Source organism: Populus alba, chromosome 3 (assembly GCF_005239225.2).
Source record: "Populus alba chromosome 3, ASM523922v2, whole genome shotgun sequence".
Lineage (NCBI taxonomy): Eukaryota > Viridiplantae > Streptophyta > Magnoliopsida > Malpighiales > Salicaceae > Populus > Populus alba.
The window spans coordinates 20,194,406-20,213,454 of NC_133286.1; the positions used below are offsets into that span (position 1 = coordinate 20,194,406).

Genomic DNA, 19,049 nt, shown 5'->3' on the forward strand with positions numbered 1-19,049 from the left:
AATTTCTTGTAAGGTTTTAGATTCCATGTCATGTTTTAATGTTTATATCAGGAAATTCATAGCATACATTCATGGAGGTATTTGACTGTGTTGTTATTGATATCTGAACAACTTAATACAAATTATAGACAAAACATAAATCTGTTACAAAAAAAAAATAAAGTTTAGACACTAATATATGAATATTCATGAGAAAGAAAACCCTAGCCGCCGTTATCTCAACGCCCGATAAATAAAAGAATTTCTCTCCCCCTTTCTCTTTCATCGTCTGTTTCTTCACTCTCTATCCATCAGTCATTAACCTTCTTCAACAGCAACCATTTTGGCTCTAATCCTCACCTCCCCTCTTTCTTTTTCACCATTTGAGAGGGTTAATCCTTTTTTGAAAGATCAAAAAGTTGTTGTTATCGAGCAATATGATTTTGCTTGGCTCGAAGAACGATTGCAAGTCAAGCTCTGTATAATCATTTCTAAGTTCGTTAGGTCGATGTTGGCTTATGGCGATCACTGCCGAATATTGACACGAGCATCATTCAAGCTATTGAACCCAGGGGTTTTCGAGTAATGCATGATCTCATGAGAATGCTTGACACCAACCAAGCTTGCCCCAATTCGATAAAATTGCAAAACATTGTCTCCCTTGTGGACCAAAATTATAAGTCATCAATTGGATTAAAACGTCAATTTCTTTCTGCTTGAGTAAAGTTTTTTAAAGTGCTAAATAAAAGTCCTTAAAGTATAGTCTTAAAATTGGGAATTTTATTTGGATTTTTTTTATGCTTACGGCCTCAAATAAAAACAACAATAATGATAAGTTGGACCCTTGCTGTGATTGTTTCTTGTTTGATGTATAAGGAAAGCTATTTGAGTATAGTATTTTCCAACATGTTAGTGTGTGTATATACATATATATAACATTTCCCAATAGATTACCCTTACAAAGTAAATAAGTTTGAAGTCAAAGGGTGTATTGAGTTTCTAATATTTTTTTTAATTAGAAAGTTAGTCAGATTACTTTCATCTTCATGCAATACTTCTCTACATTTAAAAATATTTTTTTATCGTATCAATTAAAATATTTATGTCATTTTTTTTTGGGTGGAGGGCTTGTTTATAATAGTGGTCTAATTTGTAGCTAATAGACATTTTTTGTTTTTTCTCTTTTTTTTTTATTCCTTTAAAAATTATAACTTAATCTTTTTAGTTGTTGGTATTTCAATTTTAATCCATATTTTTTTGATTTATGATTTTTTATATTAATATTTTTATAAAAATTTTATTATTTTTTTAATTTCATCATTGAATCTTAATTTATTAAATATTATATTTTTTAATTTTATCTTTTTTTATTATTTTTAATTTTTTTCCTTGATTTTTTTGTGAAAAATTTATTGCTTTTATTCAGATTGATGGTTTTATGTTTTATTTTAGTATTTTTTGTATTTTTAAATTATTGTAATATATTAATATAAAAAATAATTTTTAAAAATAAATAAAATATTATTTTTACATTCACAAGCATCGTACTCTGGATGTAAGAAAAACAGAAGATCCCAAAAAATATTTCTTTCGCCTTTTGTCTTCTGCTCCATCTGACAGCTCCTCCAGTTTTCGATCCTACAGATTCGAAGGAATTTTACTATTCTGCAGACAAAAAGAGGTGTCTGTGTCCCTGTGTATAAGAGACAAGCGATGTCTGAAGAGACCAAGTACGTGGAGCTTTGTAAGGGTATAAATGGCCTTGACAAGATCATCTTGCGTGAGGTTCGAGGCTGCTCTGCGGAGGTATATTTCTCTCTTTATCTATCTCTTGATTTGGTGTAATTAATGAAACCCAATTGCCCTTTTCTTCATTTCTTTGCAAATCTATTGTCTTTTCTTTTTATCCTTTCTGGACTTTGATTGGTTTTGTATCGTTTGAAATGGCAATGGTGCTTCATTCTGGATGTTAGATCTGAACCCATTTGAATAGGCTAGATGTTATGGCTGATTATGAATCCAAGCTTGTTTCTTTTTTGTTAATCTTGTAGATTTGATAGCTGCTGTTACTGAGGTGTATCGAAAAACAAGAAATTTTGGCAGTATTGAGCTAGACCATTGTTTTGTTTTCCTTACTAAAGGAATCATAAATGCCCCCACTTGCATTGATCTCAAGTGCATTCTTTGTGTACTGTTTGCTATATTGTTCGAGAAGAAAGCTTGTTGATTAGAGTTGTTTTATGACCAGGTATACCTGTATGGAGGTCATGTCACATCCTGGAAGAATGAACATGGGGAAGAATTGCTTTTTGTTAGTAGCAAGGTACATCCAGTTACTGTGATATATAAGCTGTACATTTGAGCAACCATGATGAATTTCAGCAATTTTTTTGATGCAATTGTAGCTGTTTACCGTTAGTTTATAGAAGTAATTTACTTTATTTGTTCAGTAATTGGTGTAATTCCATTCCAGTGGTTTTTCAAATGTGGCTTGTTGCTTAACTCTGTCTGTTTGCTGATGAAGTACAGAATGTTAGAAGAATATTAGAAAGTAACCATACACTCATGTTTGTTGAATTACAAGTCAAGATGCTTCAAAAAGTCATTTTGTGAAAACATGATGGTATCGGGAAATGCCTGCAACTTTGTGGTGAGATTTCTGCTAATATAACTAGAAGGTGACTATTGGTCTTATAAACAAGTCACATATATATACATCTCTATTCGCCGTCCACAGAAGGGGTATCTCTGAAAATTTTATGAGCATACCACATTAATTTATATCCTTGGTACAAACGATGAAGGGTTTAATGTAGGATTTATTAGCCTGTGACTGTGGAATCATTGGTGGAAACATAGTCTCACATTTTACTCTCTGTAGAGGGGAAGTCTACTGACTTGAAATAATTTAATTGCCCTGATCTCCTATTATAATAAAGTCAAGGATTTTCTAGAGATATTACATAAATTCTTTGATGAATATTCAACCTAGAGGACCTGAAATGCATAAAAACCTTGACCATAGGTTCCTAGGAAAATGCACTTCATTATTCTGGATAATCAAAAAAATTAATTCTAACATTGAAGAGTACTGGGCTTTGAAACTTAAATTTTACATTTTTACAGCTTAGTTGAACCTTTTTTTAGCTTAGATACCTTAGATTCCACCATAGAAAAAGAAAGGTGTATGACAAAGATGTTTCCAAAGAATTAGAGTAAGGTAGTTGAAATGGAGAACTGTATAGGAATCCATGTCGTTTACATCTTTTAGAGCACAGTCTTAATGTGCAGTTCCATTAATGTCATCAAATTTCTTTTTTAAAAGTGTTATGATGTATTAAAACTCAGACACTTTATTTAATGCTCTCTTCGTTATTAATATTAATTTGATTGCTTCTTTTTACGGGTTTGGTATTATATAAGCTTTAGTGCTTAATAAATTGTAATCTTATCCATCTTCTATTTCAGATGGTATGCTACTCAAAGATGATGGCAATCAGTCATACATCATAGTCATTTCTTGTTCCTAGATTTGGCTAATGCATTATTTTTTTGTAAACTATATTGGTGGTTTGTGCAGGCTATATTTAAGCCTCCAAAGGCTATCCGTGGAGGTATTCCAATCTGCTTTCCTCAAGTATGTCTGTCTCTTATGTTAACTAATCATATTTTGCCATTAAAATTATCTTTTCAAATTAAATTTATTGGCATATGCAGTTCAGCAATCTTGGTTCTCTTGAACCACATGGATTTGCAAGGACCAGGTTTTGGTCTATTGATAATGATCCCCCACCTTTCCCAACAAATAGCTCCAACAAGGCCTTCATTGACTTAATACTTAAACACTCTGAAGAAGATGTGAAGATCTGGCCTCACAGGTGCGTGACTCAAATTTCATTATGAAGTTTAAATGCAGTTCAACTTGTCTTGTGATGGATTACTTAAACAACATTTGAAGCAAATTATTTTTTTCCATTTCAAAAAACAAAAGCAGGTAAAGCTTCATTCAGTATGATAGAACAGTCTGTAATGTGATTTTTTTTGCTGAAGTTAGATGTAGTTTTACAGGGATAGATATTTTGTAATCGTATGGTGCACGATTGGAGCTTGTATAGTTGTATGCCTTGCAATATTAACTTATAGAAATATTTTTATATTAAGATATTTGCATCTGTGTATTTTTGGGCTGCCAGTTCTTCTAATTGCCAAGTGATGCGAAATACATACAAATTATTTACAGATACGAATTTCGCCTACGGATAACTCTGGGTCCTGGAGGAGATTTGATGTTGACCTCTCGCATTCGAAATACAAATACTGATGGGAAATCTTTCACGTTTACATTTGCGTACCACACATATTTTCATGTTACGGATATCAGGTTCTTTGACAATATTTATTTATTGCTGGCATCTGTAGGTCCTTTTTTTTGTATGCTAAGTAGTTTATTGGGTTTTTACTTATTTTGCAGCGATTTTTAACTTTGTTCATTGTGTAATACTCTTTATCTTTTTCTTTGTAAAATCACCATTTTGAGTAGAAATGTTAATGCATAATTGATGATTGTGTTTTGAATTCTTTGTTGATTCAGTCACATGTTTGTTTTGTCTAGTGAAGTGAGGGTAGAAGGACTTGAAACACTAGATTATTTGGATAATCTGAAGAACAGAGAACGATTCACTGAACAAGGAGATGCAATAGTCTTTGAATCAGAAGTCAGTATCTGTTTTTTACAGAAATGCTGATTGTTTTCAGTACCCTTTCAGCTTCTATTCATACAAATATTCTGTGGTACTTGTTTCTATTCTTTTTTACGAAGGTGGACAAAGTATATCTCAGAACACCTACCAAAATTGCTGTTCTGGACCATGAAAGGAAGAGAACATTTGAATTGCGGAAAGATGGACTTCCTGATGCTGGTGAGTGAAAATTTTGTTTGCATGCATATCATAGTGCTAGGCCACTAGCAAGCAATGTTGTAGAGACTCCATCGAGATTTGGGAAATGCATAACATTCTTATCTTGCTGCATTAGCTGCTATTGCTGGATGTTCATATGTCAAGTGTAAATATTCTTCTAAATTTGTAATGGTTGGCATGCACCTTTGAAAGTTTCGCAGAGCTGTCAGTGGATTAGAGCTTGTAGTTTGAAATTTTATTTAGATTGTGTGATCCAAGGGTCTGCGGAGGAGAGCTCCAATTGCATCTTGGTAGAAGTCCCTTGTTTGATTTCCATAAACCGTGGTCTTGACATCATTAAATGACAGCATTCTTCTTTTTTGTGCTGTTTCAAAATAATCTTTGTTTGAAATGATTGAACACATGCTGTTTTGGTCATTTGTGGGTGAACTTGAACTAATTAAGTGTGCGTTGGAAACCACAAGTTTTCTGTGGGAACTTTGATTGTTCTCAGTCAATATAAGTAATTAAGTATAGTTATTCCCCCCTGCAGTGGTTTGGAATCCCTGGGATAAGAAAGCAAAGACCATACCTGATCTTGGTGATGACGAGTACAAGCATATGCTGTGTGTAGAGGCTGCTTGTGTGGAAAAGCCCATTACCTTGAAACCTGGTGAAGAGTGGAGAGGAAGGCAGGAGCTCTCTGCTGTTCCTTCTAGTTACTGCAGCGGACAGCTTAATCCAGAAAGTGCGATCTTAAGTGAGGATATAGGGCCTGCATGATGCATCTCTTTTACAGGTATGTAACTGAAGCCAAACCTTAAAATTGAAACATGTAACTCGTTTATCAGTTCTTGAGAAGCAATAATGTTAAAAAGGGAGGATTGGCGTGAAAACTTGAGAGCATCTCAATGTCCTGAACATGAAGGGATTCACCTATCTTTAGGTGTAATGTTTACACCTGTTCCCCCTGTTTTGAAGTATGAGCATTTTGCATTAAGCTGGATCTCGATTTGGTTCGTTTATGTATGAATGCATGTTTGTGAATGCATTTTCGAGTATTAGTCTTCTAGCACAATTTTGACTGTTGTATTTTTTGGCATGTTTTATATGGCGCAAAAATTATTGAAAGATATGAATTTTTAAAATTGACTTTGAATCTTGGTCCATCCTAACCATATTATATTTTCCTTTATTAATTCACGTGTTGCTCTAGAATTGTGCTCCTGTTCTTGCGTGAGAACTTTTTGTTTGATAGTTATAAACAAAATTTTGCAGTTGCTCTTTTGGCATTGTGCATTTAGCGCTGCTGGTGGATTCCTGCCAGTATTTTTGGAGGCAGGGTTCAAAAGGCTCAGGAAACGAAGTCAATTGTGAAGATATCTAATTTGAATTTTGCCAACTTCGTTGACTTCTACTTAAAGTAAAAAGAATGAATGGAAGAAGAGAAGGAAAGCATCTAGGTTTCATCCTCTTCTTTTTACCCTTTTTTCCTGTCTTGTTTTTTAAATGACTGCAATTGTTTTAGTTGAACAATAATATCCTTCGATTTAATGAAGTTCTTGTCTTTTATAATGAGATCTCAACTCTTGGCAATGCAAGTAGCAGAATTCTAGTTTCAGCTGAGTTGGTTTCGTAAATTCAGATACTTTGTGAGCCTTGTTGTTTCACTCCAAACTCATCAAAGTCTGCACTTTTCCATTTTAATATACGTTCCATGAAAGCAAACACGAACAAGTTTCTGGTCTTGGCTTGATCATGATATATGAACCCAACTATGAAGAAACTTTTTTTTTTTCTTTTCCTGATGAACAGCTTCAGTGATCCATTGATTCTGTTTACATGTCTGACAACAAAACTACCATCCAGATAACAAGCATTGTTCACGAGCACCTTTCTGGAGTGATTAGCTGCAATCTGGTTGATATATAGTCTTCGTTATGGATGATTTCAGAGTAAATTTTGTTTGTATCTTTAACATGAATTCTAAATATTTTGTTTCAAGCAATCAATACTGAGTCCCACTTGCTGTTTGTTGAGAATAATCTCCCAATCTAAAACAATTTCAATGATTGTCTGCTGCTCTTGTCGAAGTAAAGTTGGCTTTGCGGCTGACTTTGGAGGCCGACCTTCCACAGAATCTTCACTGGCCATCAAAATTGATGGAGGATTAGTGTTTTTAAGAGTTTTTTTTACTCCAAGCTGGAAAGTGTGAAGGGAACAGGTGAATTGCTGTAAAAATAATATTTTTCCAACTTACTATAGATCTTCAATATTAAGATTGAACGCCACATATTTGATTAAAAAGTGTATCAAGATTTATTAGTACTGAGGAAATATTAGAACATTTCCCTCCACCACCAATATTAGCATAACTATGCCTCGTAATTTTCAATTATGTGGTATTTTATGGCCTTGTGGATACCAACCATCTCTAATAGCCTTCTGCCTTGATTGTACTTTTGAAGTTTAATTTCTCAATAAAATAAAATAAAACAAGAAAATAAAGGAGGAAAAAAAAGAAACATTGTTGTTAAATCCGAATTAGTCAGGTAGATAAATCCGAGAAATTCATAACTCAAACCTAAATCAAGTTTTTAATTAAATTAAATAAAACATTGATTTGATAAAATATAATTAATTTAGTAACACTCAGGGCATAACATAAAAAATAACAATAATTATTATTTAAATAAAAATATTAATTTCATAAACTATAAATAATAAAAATATCGATCTAATAACTGAATGACATACTCTGCCAAAAAAAGAAGTAATGCTTGCTCCTTGTGTAATGTTGTATAAATTATTTTTTAAAAATATAAAAAAAATTTAATATTAACAAATCAAAATAATAAAAAATTCCTTTAAAACTTTAAAAATATATAAGCAATGATTGAACTGGAATACCTATCACGACCAAAATAGCATTTGCATTCCAAAACGGTGAGGTTTTATTAAGGTTTTTTTTTTTTTTAATTATTATTAATAGTGAGATTTCAATTCCTTATTTAATGAAAAAATAAAATGTCACTCGAAAACCCAAAAAATTAAAACGGAGAAAGAGAGGAAACCTCAAAATGAATTGAATTGAAATCCCAAAAAAATGTGATTTCTAGTGAGAGAAAGTGAAAGCAACGAATTATTAGGCCAAGCTGCCAGCACTTTATACATAGTTTAGTGCAAGAGAGAAGAAGGAAGCTTCTTAGCTACTACTGCATCGAATTTGATTTCTCTCGGAATCTGGAAAACTTTCTAGCTGCAAACAAGGTCAGACCCATAAAAAGCTTTCTCTCTCTAGAATCTCACATATTCCAAATCTCTCTCTCGCGGCTGTATTATTCATTTTAGAAGAAACCCATTATTTTAAGCTCTTTAGCTTTACTGGGTGATCTCTGGAAAGTTGGAATTGATAGCCTCTCCTTGGAAAAGGAGGCGTTTTTGATAGAGTTTCGTTGAAAGTTTCATTTTTTTTTTTTTTTTTATAAGGGCAATAAGGGGTTTTGTTTGGTTGTGAAGTTTGGGGTTAACATGACTAGGGTTTGGGTTTATTTTGTAAAACTTAAGTTTTGGGAGGGGAAATTGTAGTTTTTTTTCAGGGTTTGTAGGGTTACATTGTGCTTAGAAGATGTGTTTTGTAATGGCATTGATGGGTTTTGTTGAAGTCAATGCGGTTTTTCTTCTAGGGTTGTGGAAAATGGGATTTTGGAAATGGAGTGAAATAACCCTGATTTAGATAGGGGTTTTGGGTGGAACGGTGATTTTTTCTAGTCTTTTGTGTATTTTTTTTTTGTTGTTGACTATGTGGTGAGAGAAATGCAACCGTTAACTGAGCATTCGCGGGTGAATCTCGTGGAGTTGAAAGTTCAGATAGTGAAGAGAATTGGGGCAGAGAGGTCGAAGTTGTACTTCTATTATTTGAATAAATTTTTGAGTTTGAGGCTGAGCAAGGCTGAGTTTAATAAGCTCTGTGTTCGTGTTATTGGGAAAGATAATGTGCTGATACATAATCAATTTATACGTTCGATTTTGAAAAATGCTTGTAATGCCACTGTCCCGCCGCCGCCACCAAGTCGTGATAAGGAGGTTCCTACATCTGCAAGTGATGGTTCGTATTCTTATCCAAATGGGAATGTGGATCTTGCTTCTCATCATTCAACAGTTACAGATGATAATATAGCCTCAGAAGATGGTATACAGAAGCTGGTGCAGCATCATCAAGAAGGGGAAGTTTTCCACCACCCTGCTAAATTACCACTAATAAAACAGTCAACAGATGGTTTAGTTTCTGTACATAGTAAAGAACAGAGTGAAATATCTGAGATATCTACTGTAACTCCACTTCAGGCACCACTTGGAATTCCATTTTGCACCGTGAGTGCAGGTGGTTCCCATAGGCCCTTGACTCTAGCAAGCAAAGATAGATGTGCTAGCTCATATAATAGTGGTGGATTGCTGGATACACAGACGCTAAGAGAGCGAATGCAACAACTCGCTACAGCACATGGCCTTCATGATGTATCCATGGACTCTGCCAGTTTACTGAACAATGGCTTGGATGCTTACTTGAAAAGGCTGATCAAGTCCTGCATTGAACTCATTAATAGAAAGCGTGGATGTGATTATTCGACAAAAAGTAATTCCCAGAAGAACCATTCTGAGAGTAAGCATGTTAATGGTTTGCTGCCTGGCCATCATTTTCAGGTGCAAAGTAGCAATATGATTTTGAATGGAACACAAGAACAGAGATCCCACTTCCCAATATCGTTACTGGATTTCAAGGTTGCAATGGAGCTTAACCCACAGGAGCTTGGAGAAGACTGGCCCTTGCTGCTGGAGAAAATATGCACGCACCCATCAGAAGAATAAAGTCCTGGAAAAAATTTGTGTTCGGGAAGTGATTAATTTGGTGGCTGGTCTAAAGGAGCAGATTAACATGTATGCTTGGTTAACAATGCTGCAGTCAACTCCTTTTCATATTCTTGTGAATTAGTTTCCTGCCCTTGTCATACAACTCTGCCTCCAACAAGATAAATTTAAGTCAGAGCAAGAGATTTTTCTACTATAGCTTCCCTTGATCCAGTGTACCACGTTTTACAGCAACCAATCAAAAGGTACTCAAAGAAAAGAATGCCCTTGCTTGGTTGCACTGCTGTATTCTTAGCTTAGTTTTTCTGCTTTTCTGTAATTTAAAGTTCAGAGAAATTTTTAGAAACAGTTTTGCAGGAATAATTTGTCTAGCTTGTTAGGAAGGTAAAAAACTGCAAGATGTAAAAGTTCCTGTACATGTATTCCCTCCAGTAGAATTGTCGGGGTCCTGAATATTAACAAGTTATCAATTGCTGATTGTCCTTGCTGATTTTAATATGAACGGTGAATTTAGTTGTTGGCTTAATCTCCTCTTTGAGCTAACAAAATTCCTCTCTTTTTGGCATTTGATACTAAAATGTTCACACATGCACACACACATTAAATCTCCAAGTGCTGCTTGTTTGATGTTTCCCGAATTATGATCCTTAAGTTTCTTCATTTATGTCTCTAATATTCCACAGGAGTGGTACCTCACTGGTTTGGTAACCTAACAGTTTTACTAGTAAGGGAAAAAATTTCAAATTCAGTTGAACCTCATGGAGATATTTGTATATGTGCAGGGAAGCTACTTGGTTAAGATATTGTTTGGAATTGTGTTTTTTTAAATTTTTAATTTTTTTTTATTAAAAATTATGTTTTTTATATTTATAGATCTACTGATATTAAAAATAATTTTTAAAAAATAAAAAAAATATTATTTTAATATATTTCTAAATAAAAAATATCCTAGACTGCAACTGCTATATAATCTCAAATAATAATCTCAAATAGATATCTTTTGGCATACCTTTTGGTTGTAAGAAGTGGAAAGGCAAAGAGTTTAATTTTGATACAGCCACTTTATGGAGAAAGGCTGAAGCTTAGGCGTCAATATAGATCAACCATCAAAGGGCCCTGCTTTATTGGACCGACACTGGCCAATACCTTGTGTTTTTATCTGGCTGCTAGGAAACATATTGTTCATTCAAACCCTAGTGATAAGCTCGATTACATGAAAAGGAAGAAGACACTCTTGTTTGTGCTTGAGGCACTTTAATCGTAGAAAAGAGCTTTCTAATATGGACGCTGCAAAATGGTTTCCATTTGATGACACTCTTGTTTGGAGTTACTGTCTATTAAAGACCCATTGGTGGCCTCTACATGGGGAGTCCACCCAAGGGACTTCCGACACCTGCCTCACAGTTCATGATGGATTTCTCGGACTCGAAGGTTTAAGTGAAAAATATGTGCTCTTTAACTTTTGAAATATTGTTTGCTAGCATGTGTCACTTTATATCTAATGTATCATATTGTCATTGTAGAAGAGCCCATTTGCATGTTATTTCATAGATATCAGAAGAACCCATTTGCATGAGATATGATACCCTAGTCCTGTTCTGCAACCATGGCTAGAATCTAGGCTTTCTTGAACTCCCCTTGTATGCCCATTTAATTATTACCTGGCAATTATGATTTTGCCCGCTACCTTCGAAAATAATGTTTTAACCATCCGTATGTGTTTGTTTTTGCATTGCATATTTGTGCTGTGTAAATCTTCAGCGTATGAAAAAATCCTTGCAGTGACATAAGCATCTTATTGTTTCCTTTTGCGTTTCCTCTGACATTTCATAGATTGAAATCAATGGAAGGTTAGAAGAAAGTGATGTTTTCTTTCTAAATTTCTTGGCGTTATAGTTTCTCAGTTGGCATTTAATGATACTGATATCTCACATAGGCTAGCAGTGCAGGATCTAGGCAGTGACAAAACTCACCGAGAGGCTATGAGCTTTAACGTGAAACAATACCTTTTGAAGAGCCAACCATGTAGCGGATCCAGGACAACATATCAAAATCTTTCTTGCAGAGAGGAAAATGATGATGGTCTACTGAAGGTTAATCAATTCCAATAGCGAACAATGGTAATGGTAAATGTGCAAGAAACTGATAGTTTCCTTTTCTCTATGTTTGTTATCTAACGTCTCAAGTTCAGAAATGCAAATCATGTTATATGGATTGTCAATCATGATATAGATTGCTTTCATAAATACAAACCAGAGAGTTCAAAAGCTCTCTGCCTTGTGTATAATGTCTCCGCCTGTGTTTTAGCATTCACCTTCCCCTTTCGATAATAAATGAACAGATGGAATCTCTAATAGTTTAGTTTTTGTACTGTCATCGTTATTAAGTATTGGTGGCAATTTTTCAATGACATGCTATGGATAGGGGACTTGCTTGTCACCGTTCCCGCATTGGATTGCTGCTTGTTCCATCACAGTATCCTTTCTTTCCCAGCTTTGCTTGTGGTTACTGCGAAGTACACCAGTGAGTAAACTGAAGCTCATCGAGGAAGTTATTTCATTTATGGTTGTGGGTTATATGACAAAACATTTTGTATGTACAGAAGGCACATATTTTATATTGTACTGATTTGGATACCCCTGCAACAGCTCTGTACCATGCTACTGCAATGACGGCCGTTGGATAGTAAAACTATGAATGCCCCATGTCCAGTTGCAAGACAAAGGCAGCATATTATTCTTGATCAAGCAGGAGTCCCCTATCAGGAATGATTTGCAGAGAAGGATGAGGCTGCACTGTGGTTAGACCAAACAAAAACTCTCCAAAAAGGCCGTTGCTTGCGCTTTGGAAGGCTTGCCATCAGCTCAGATTCCGATCTCCTTAGTATTTCCCACATCACTTGCACATCCTCATATCCACAGGTCTGTACATCATTGTGAAGCTCCAGGAGACCAGCACCTGCACAAAACATGGAGGAGAAGAACTTGTGAGTAATTTTCCATTGAATACATGTTTTTCCTAATGCCGAAGAGTAATCATAAAGTGAAGTCGTGGCCCAATTGCTCGTCCATACAACAAAAAAAAAATGACATTAATCATCTGACACCCGCAAGTGGTTGGGATATAAAACTAGTAAGGTCTCGGTGGTGGTCCAAAATCCTAGTACCAAAAGGACCAAGGAGTCGACAGGGACCATTTAGGAGCTGGAGGACACATTTGCCCGCTAAGCTGTAACTAGAAAAATAAATTTGCTGCTGTCAGGCCACTACTGAATTGACCTAAGCATAAAATTGAACTAAAAATGATGTTGATCCTATAACTAGGCCTCATCTTTCGGTTGATGATGTTTCCCAGAAGATATTTGTATGTTTGTTTATGTTGTTAATCCCCCAGTGGATCGCTAGGCATTTGATATTATACTGTTCTATTATATATATATATATATAAAGAAGGAACACCTTGATTAATTGATACGCAAATATTTTTTAATTAGCTTAGAGTTCATCACTTTTTGATGAATAAATCATAAATCAATAACTTCATCAGGGAAACAAAAAAAACCTGTTTAAGGAGAAACTTCAAATTAATGCCTTTCTTGTTTGTGAATTTTTAAAAAAGAAAAATCAAAACACTTTGTTACTATTAGTTTGGTTCAATGGTTGGAAAAGGCTTCCATATAGTATTTAATTTGCCTCAATTCTTCTCACCTAACACACATTTTTAGACTTTTCCAAACTGGTAATAATTTAATATGATTCTTAGAGGCGAGGGTGATTTTATTTTCTTAATTATGAAAGAATAATTGCTTGATTTGACAATTCTGTAATGTTGAAACAGTTTCAGATTGTCTTCAAGTGGATTTTTCTTGGTGGATTTGTTCGTCACAGATGGAATCTTCAAGTGCTGTTTTCTTCCTTACCTCAAAAAACATGGAACTAAAAATTTTAAAAATAATTAATCAAAAATATAATAATTCAAGAACAAGTTTTCTAGCAGCAGTGAGATACTAATCACCTCAATTAACACAAAAGGTTGAAGTTTAACTATGTTGTCAATCATGCATCTTGAATATTATTTATTTCCAAGCATTTAATTTAGGGTCTTTTTAAATATATATTTCTCAATTCAGCTTAGCATAGCCTTCGATTTGACAACAGTGACATGACAGGGAAAAAAAAAAAGAGTACAAAACGTCAAGAAATCTTAGAATGCTTAATCTTCAGACCATATGATGGATAAGCAGGAAAGAAATTATTGCAGAGAAGAAAAACCCCACTGAAGCAGATGAACACACAGTGATCTAGCTAGCTGGCTAGAGCATGTAAATAGTTTCTGCAACAGAAATTCTAGCTTATAGATTGACAAGATCACAGCTAAGGTGACACCAAAAAACCAATAAGAAGCTGCAGATTATCAGATAATATATATATATATATATATAAGAAGGAAGGGAAAAACTGGGGAGGGGACTGACCATTTTTGCGAGCTCTGAGACGAGCAGAAACAGCAAGCCAAACTCTTCTAACAGGGAAGATCATCTTATGCAGCATATCCACCAACTTATCTTCAACTTTAGTTTTCTTTTTCGCTTTCCTTCTCCTACTGAACCCACCAACAACTCTCACAGCTATGCTCTTTAACCCGGCCAGACCTTTCACTTTCTTTCTCTATGAATTGTGGTTTTTTCACTCTCAACAATCACCACAGATATATATAACACAGTCTGTGTCAAAGAGAGAGACAGAGAGGTTTGTTTATTTGGACCTGGCTGGCTGGCTGGCTGGCTGGGAGAGGTTTTCAGAAGAAGATCAGAGCTTTTCTACCATGGTGTGTCTAATTTATCAACGTGCACCGACAGGTGACGGCATCTTATATGGAGGTCATGAGCATTTGGCCTAGTTGCAAATTAGCACGAATTTATTGTACTTGTTTATTTTAATTAATTATTTAAAGACTAATCTAGTCATAGATCATTAGATGTTCTTGTGGGCTCCTCCTTTCTTTTAAACGTTTGATTTCAAATTTTCTTTGATATTTTGTAAGCATTAGTGCCGGTTTAACACCGTGGTAGCTGATGCTTTTTTAATTATTCTTTAAAATATATTAAATTAATAATTTTTCAACCATAATTAAAAAATACATTTTTTTTAAACTTCGCAACAAAACATCAAATTATTAAAATAGCATATTCCTCCTATTGTTTTAAAATATATTTAGTATTATGATGCATAATATTTTTTAAAAGTAAATAAAATATATCAAAATAATTTTTTATATTAGCATGTTAAAAATAAAAAAAATACTAAAAATATCAAAATAATTTGATATTTTTAAATAAAAAATATCTAAAAATAAAAACAATCCCCGTTCCAAACGTAATCTTAATACAGCCATAATAATTTAAAATCTTGAATTTAAGGAATTCTTTTTAAAAATAACTTCTTAACTATCAAATCAACATTTTTAAATTAAAAATTTAAACGAGTAGTCGAGCTTGCTCGCCGTGTAAACATATTCTACTCTAGCTAACAATTAATTCAAAGGCAACACGTGGTGCAGGTTGTATGGATTATTTGAGTTTATATGATATCAATTATTTATTTTATAGATTTCTTTCTTTTGTGTTGCCTTATTGACTTGGGCATTGAAACGTGTCAAGTTTTGAGTGAAAAGTCCAATTAGATACTCTGCGGGGGGTGGTTTGACAATTTAAATTAAGAATCACTGTGAAAGACCACTGCACTGTAAGAATGTGTAAATTATAACTTAGCCCGTTATTTTCTAGAAACTAACAACTTAGTCATATATATTCATAAAAATTCACATTTGAACCATGTGTTTTCTTTAGCTATGACCATAGTCGTTGATATTGTTTTAGATTTTTTATTTTAATTAACAACATTCTTGGATACCATAAAATCCCAATATTTCTTCTATATATTTGAAAGTTTCAGCGTTGACATCAATTTTTTATTAACTTCAATTAATATATCATTACATATATAAATCTAAATCTAGAGGGCAAAGAATTATTTATTTGATATTATATAATTACATATATAAATCATCTATCATGGTTGTTTTTGTGGTTGAGGAGTCATCGTCTATCATGGTTGTGTAGGTCAGAATAAGTTAAATATCCCTCAAGTCTTGTGAATTTGATAAATATCTCTTTCTATTATTATTTTTTATTATATTTCTTTTCTCTCTTATTTTATAATCAAATAATTCAAGATTCACTATAGAAAACAAAAGGTACAAAAGGCACAAAAATTGCTTATGTTAATAAAAACTTAAACATAATAATATAAGCTTATATGGACGAGAGGCCAAAAAAAAAGGAGTAGAGAGGAGTAGAGAGAGTATATACAAGGTGATTCGAGACTCTTTAAAGTTTAAGTTATCTTTTTTATTCTAAGAATGTAAAATAAAAAATTATTATTTTCTAAATATCAAAACATTAATTTGGCATTGATAAAATATATTTGCTTGAATTCAATTGAAATCTTTATTGATCAAAATCTTAAACGAGATAAATTTAGTATAGTTTAATAATTGTAAATCGAATAATTGATATAGTTTAACTTTAATTCTCTTAATTAAATAATTTTATTTTATTATATAAACTAAAGAGAAAGATGATTTTTCCTTGCAAATATTTTGAATTTAACCATAATTAACTATAATTAAACATGACATTAACTATAATTATGATTAAAAACCAATAACATGGTATTTTTTATATGAAAAACTGTTTAAAAAAAGGGATAAAAAACATAGCCTTATTAGGAACTAGTTTATATTAAAATACACGAATTAAGTAATAATTTACCTTTTCAAAACAACAACAATAATAATTAAAAAAAAAACAATAATAATTAACATAAGAATCGGCTTTTGTAGATTTTAAAGCCGACAAAAAGGAGCAGTGTCGGCAACGTTCAAGTCCACGTGGTTGATCAAAGTATGGATATGGTGTGAAAAAGATTGGTCACCTTAAGCTTAATTTGAAAAAGAAAGGGCTCCCTCCAATCACGTCGTGACATCTTATTATTTTCATAGGATTCTTTTATATTTTGACCCACATCTCTTTCTTTTCTTAACTGGCAACCATTTGTCTGTCTGTTTTCCCTTTATTTCTTTTTTGTGTTCTTTATTTTCTCTTTTTATTCCTCTGTCTTTTTTATTTGTTTTTTTTTTCTCAAATCATGTTTTTGAAAAAAATAATTTTTTTAAAAATATATATTATCTTAATATATACTCAATTTCTATTAATTATATAGACTTGTTTATATCATATTTGTAGTAAAATGCTAATAGCAGATTGGTATAGCAGCAGAAGAGCACTTATCTAGCTCTATGATCAAGAGTTCAAATCATCTTATCTCCATCGTAGCTTGTAATTAGTGACTTATCTATGTTCTTACTTATAATAATAATTACTTCAAAAAATACTCTAAGCTTGAGAGTATTTCAAGATAAAAAAAAATGGTGCGATGTAGATGCTATGTTATATCATTATCTTTTTATTCATGTTAAAAAATAATATAAATTATATCATAAAACTTCATCTAATAGTTTAAGTTTTTTAGATTGAGATATTCTTTGACATTGTATCAAAGCTTTGATGACTAAACGGTCACGAGTTCGAATCTTACAATTCATATTTATTTGATAAACATTAAATAAAAAATAATATAAACATGTATAAATTTTAAACTCAAAGAACTTTTATTTGATAGAGTATATTAAAGAATAATAAAAATTATATTTTAAAACTTTGCTTCACATTTTAAATTATTAAATTAAAATAATTCTTTGACAGTATATGTAGTGCTGACATCAAAAGTTAAAAAATGCAAATTCTTACAATCCTTGAGATTAAAAAATAAAATTCTAGTTTCAAGCTCCCAAAGTTTACGCTCCACCTTTCCATTACTATGTGGGATACCATACTTGTGGTGACCGAATTATATTGATACACGATTGAAAAAAAAAGAAAAAAGATATAAAGAGTGTGTTTTTTTACGATCAAAAAATATTTTTTAATATTTTTAATTGTTTTAATACTATGATATTAAAAAATAAACTTTAAAAAATAAAAAAAATATATTATTTCATGTATTTCTAAGTTAAAAATATTTAAAAAATTCTTATATTTTAACAAATAATTTTTAAAATTTTATATTTTAATTATTAATCTAAAAGATCTTCTCATGTCATACATTTGTCATTTGTACATTCTTTTTTAAAGTGTGGTTGTAGTTGCTTTTTAAAATGTTTTTCGTACCGAATACATCAAAATGATATATATTTTTTATTTTTTAAAAATTATTTTTAAGATTAATGTATCAAAACAATCTAAAATATACCAAAAAAATAACTTTTAGTAAAAAAAATATTTTTTTTTTAAAATACAAGTACAATTACATTTCCAAACGCTCAACCACACTAGCTTTTTTATTTTTCAAAATGATTTTCTTAAAATACTTATAACAAAACAATTGTCCTTCTAGCATCATCGATGGGAGAAAAAAACCCATGAAAACAAGAGATGGATGACTCATTCCGGTGGGATATTTGTAGGAGTAATTAAAGAATTGGCATCCGACTATTGTGTTTGTTTCGTCAAGTCCAACTAGGTGAAAAGAATGATGGCAGTGGTGGGTGATATCTTACTTTAAGGGGAACTCTTGATTTATCATAATCTGGAATATTATATAGTCTCTTATTCACCTAATTAATCCTAACCACAATGCCTCCTATTGTCAATTCCTTGGTGGTCCATATGTCCCATCACCTTTAACCTCATCAATTCCAATCTTTACACTCTTTTTTTTTTTTTTTTTCTAAGAAAATTTTGATGATCTAATTTTTAATTTGTAAGGCTCTAGTTGAAATTATATATTGATCATTTCCTTTGTTTTTTAATCTTGAAGCAGCGTTATTAATAGCGTCTGTTTCACGTCATGGCCTGGCTTGTTTAGAAATATAATAAGTATTATTTTTTAATATATATTTTATTTAAAAATATATTAAAATAATATATTTTATATTTATTTTTTATTGTTGATATCAATACATCAAAACAGTCTAATAACATAAATAAAAACTTAATTAAATTTTTTTAAAAAAAAAAAAACATGAGTAAGCTACAATGTCAAATAAAATATATATAAAGTAATTTTTATCGCGGTTTGAAAAAGACAGAGTTAAAGAAAAACTACAAATAATAGTATTTTCTTAACCAAGACTTCAAGAAAGAGTTTCTAGTTGAATACATATAAAATTATAAATGTGTAT

The 19,049-nt window shown here is 32.2% G+C and overlaps 2 protein-coding genes across 6 annotated transcripts; both read left to right on the forward strand.

Moving 5' to 3' along the window:
- The first annotated feature begins 1,529 nt into the window (after positions 1 to 1,529).
- LOC118054705 (putative glucose-6-phosphate 1-epimerase) lies at positions 1,530 to 6,455 on the forward strand. 5 transcript variants are annotated; one of them, XM_035066375.2, is made up of 9 exons: positions 1,531 to 1,785; positions 2,228 to 2,302; positions 3,560 to 3,593; positions 3,697 to 3,857; positions 4,220 to 4,360; positions 4,592 to 4,694; positions 4,799 to 4,898; positions 5,431 to 5,676; positions 6,156 to 6,455. In XM_035066375.2, the coding sequence occupies exons 1-8, from the start codon at positions 1,736 to 1,738 to the stop codon at positions 5,658 to 5,660; spliced, it is 894 nt and encodes a 297-aa protein (XP_034922266.1). In that variant the 5' UTR covers positions 1,531 to 1,735; the 3' UTR covers positions 5,661 to 5,676; positions 6,156 to 6,455. The 5 variants fall into 5 exon arrangements, with proteins under 5 accessions (XP_073264011.1, XP_034922266.1, XP_034922265.1 ...); XM_035066374.2 differs by having other exon boundaries at positions 1,532 to 1,785; positions 3,560 to 3,616; XM_035066378.2 differs by lacking the exon at positions 1,531 to 1,785 and adding an exon at positions 2,509 to 2,629 and having other exon boundaries at positions 2,256 to 2,302.
- A 2,238-nt stretch (positions 6,456 to 8,693) lies between these two features.
- On the forward strand, positions 8,694 to 9,746 carry LOC118054583 (uncharacterized). The gene has a single exon (XM_035066219.1). It carries the CDS (start codon positions 8,694 to 8,696, stop codon positions 9,744 to 9,746), a length of 1,053 nt encoding a protein of 350 aa, XP_034922110.1.
- Positions 9,747 to 19,049: the final 9,303 nt, after the last annotated feature.

What these genes read in the sequence shown, in the direction of transcription:
- LOC118054705 (XM_035066374.2), top strand. Translation starts at nt 1,693, where the DNA reads ATGTCTGAAGAGACCAAGTACGTGGAGCTTTGTAAGGGTATAAATGGC. An exon ending in GTGAAGATCTGGCCTCACAG is followed by an intron (nt 3,858 to 4,219) that starts GTGCGTGACTCA and finishes AATTATTTACAG; the next exon opens with ATACGAATTTCGCCTACGGA. An exon ending in TTTCATGTTACGGATATCAG is followed by an intron (nt 4,361 to 4,591) that starts GTTCTTTGACAA and finishes TGTTTTGTCTAG; the next exon opens with TGAAGTGAGGGTAGAAGGAC.
- LOC118054583 (XM_035066219.1), top strand. Translation starts at nt 8,694, where the DNA reads ATGCAACCGTTAACTGAGCATTCGCGGGTGAATCTCGTGGAGTTGAAA.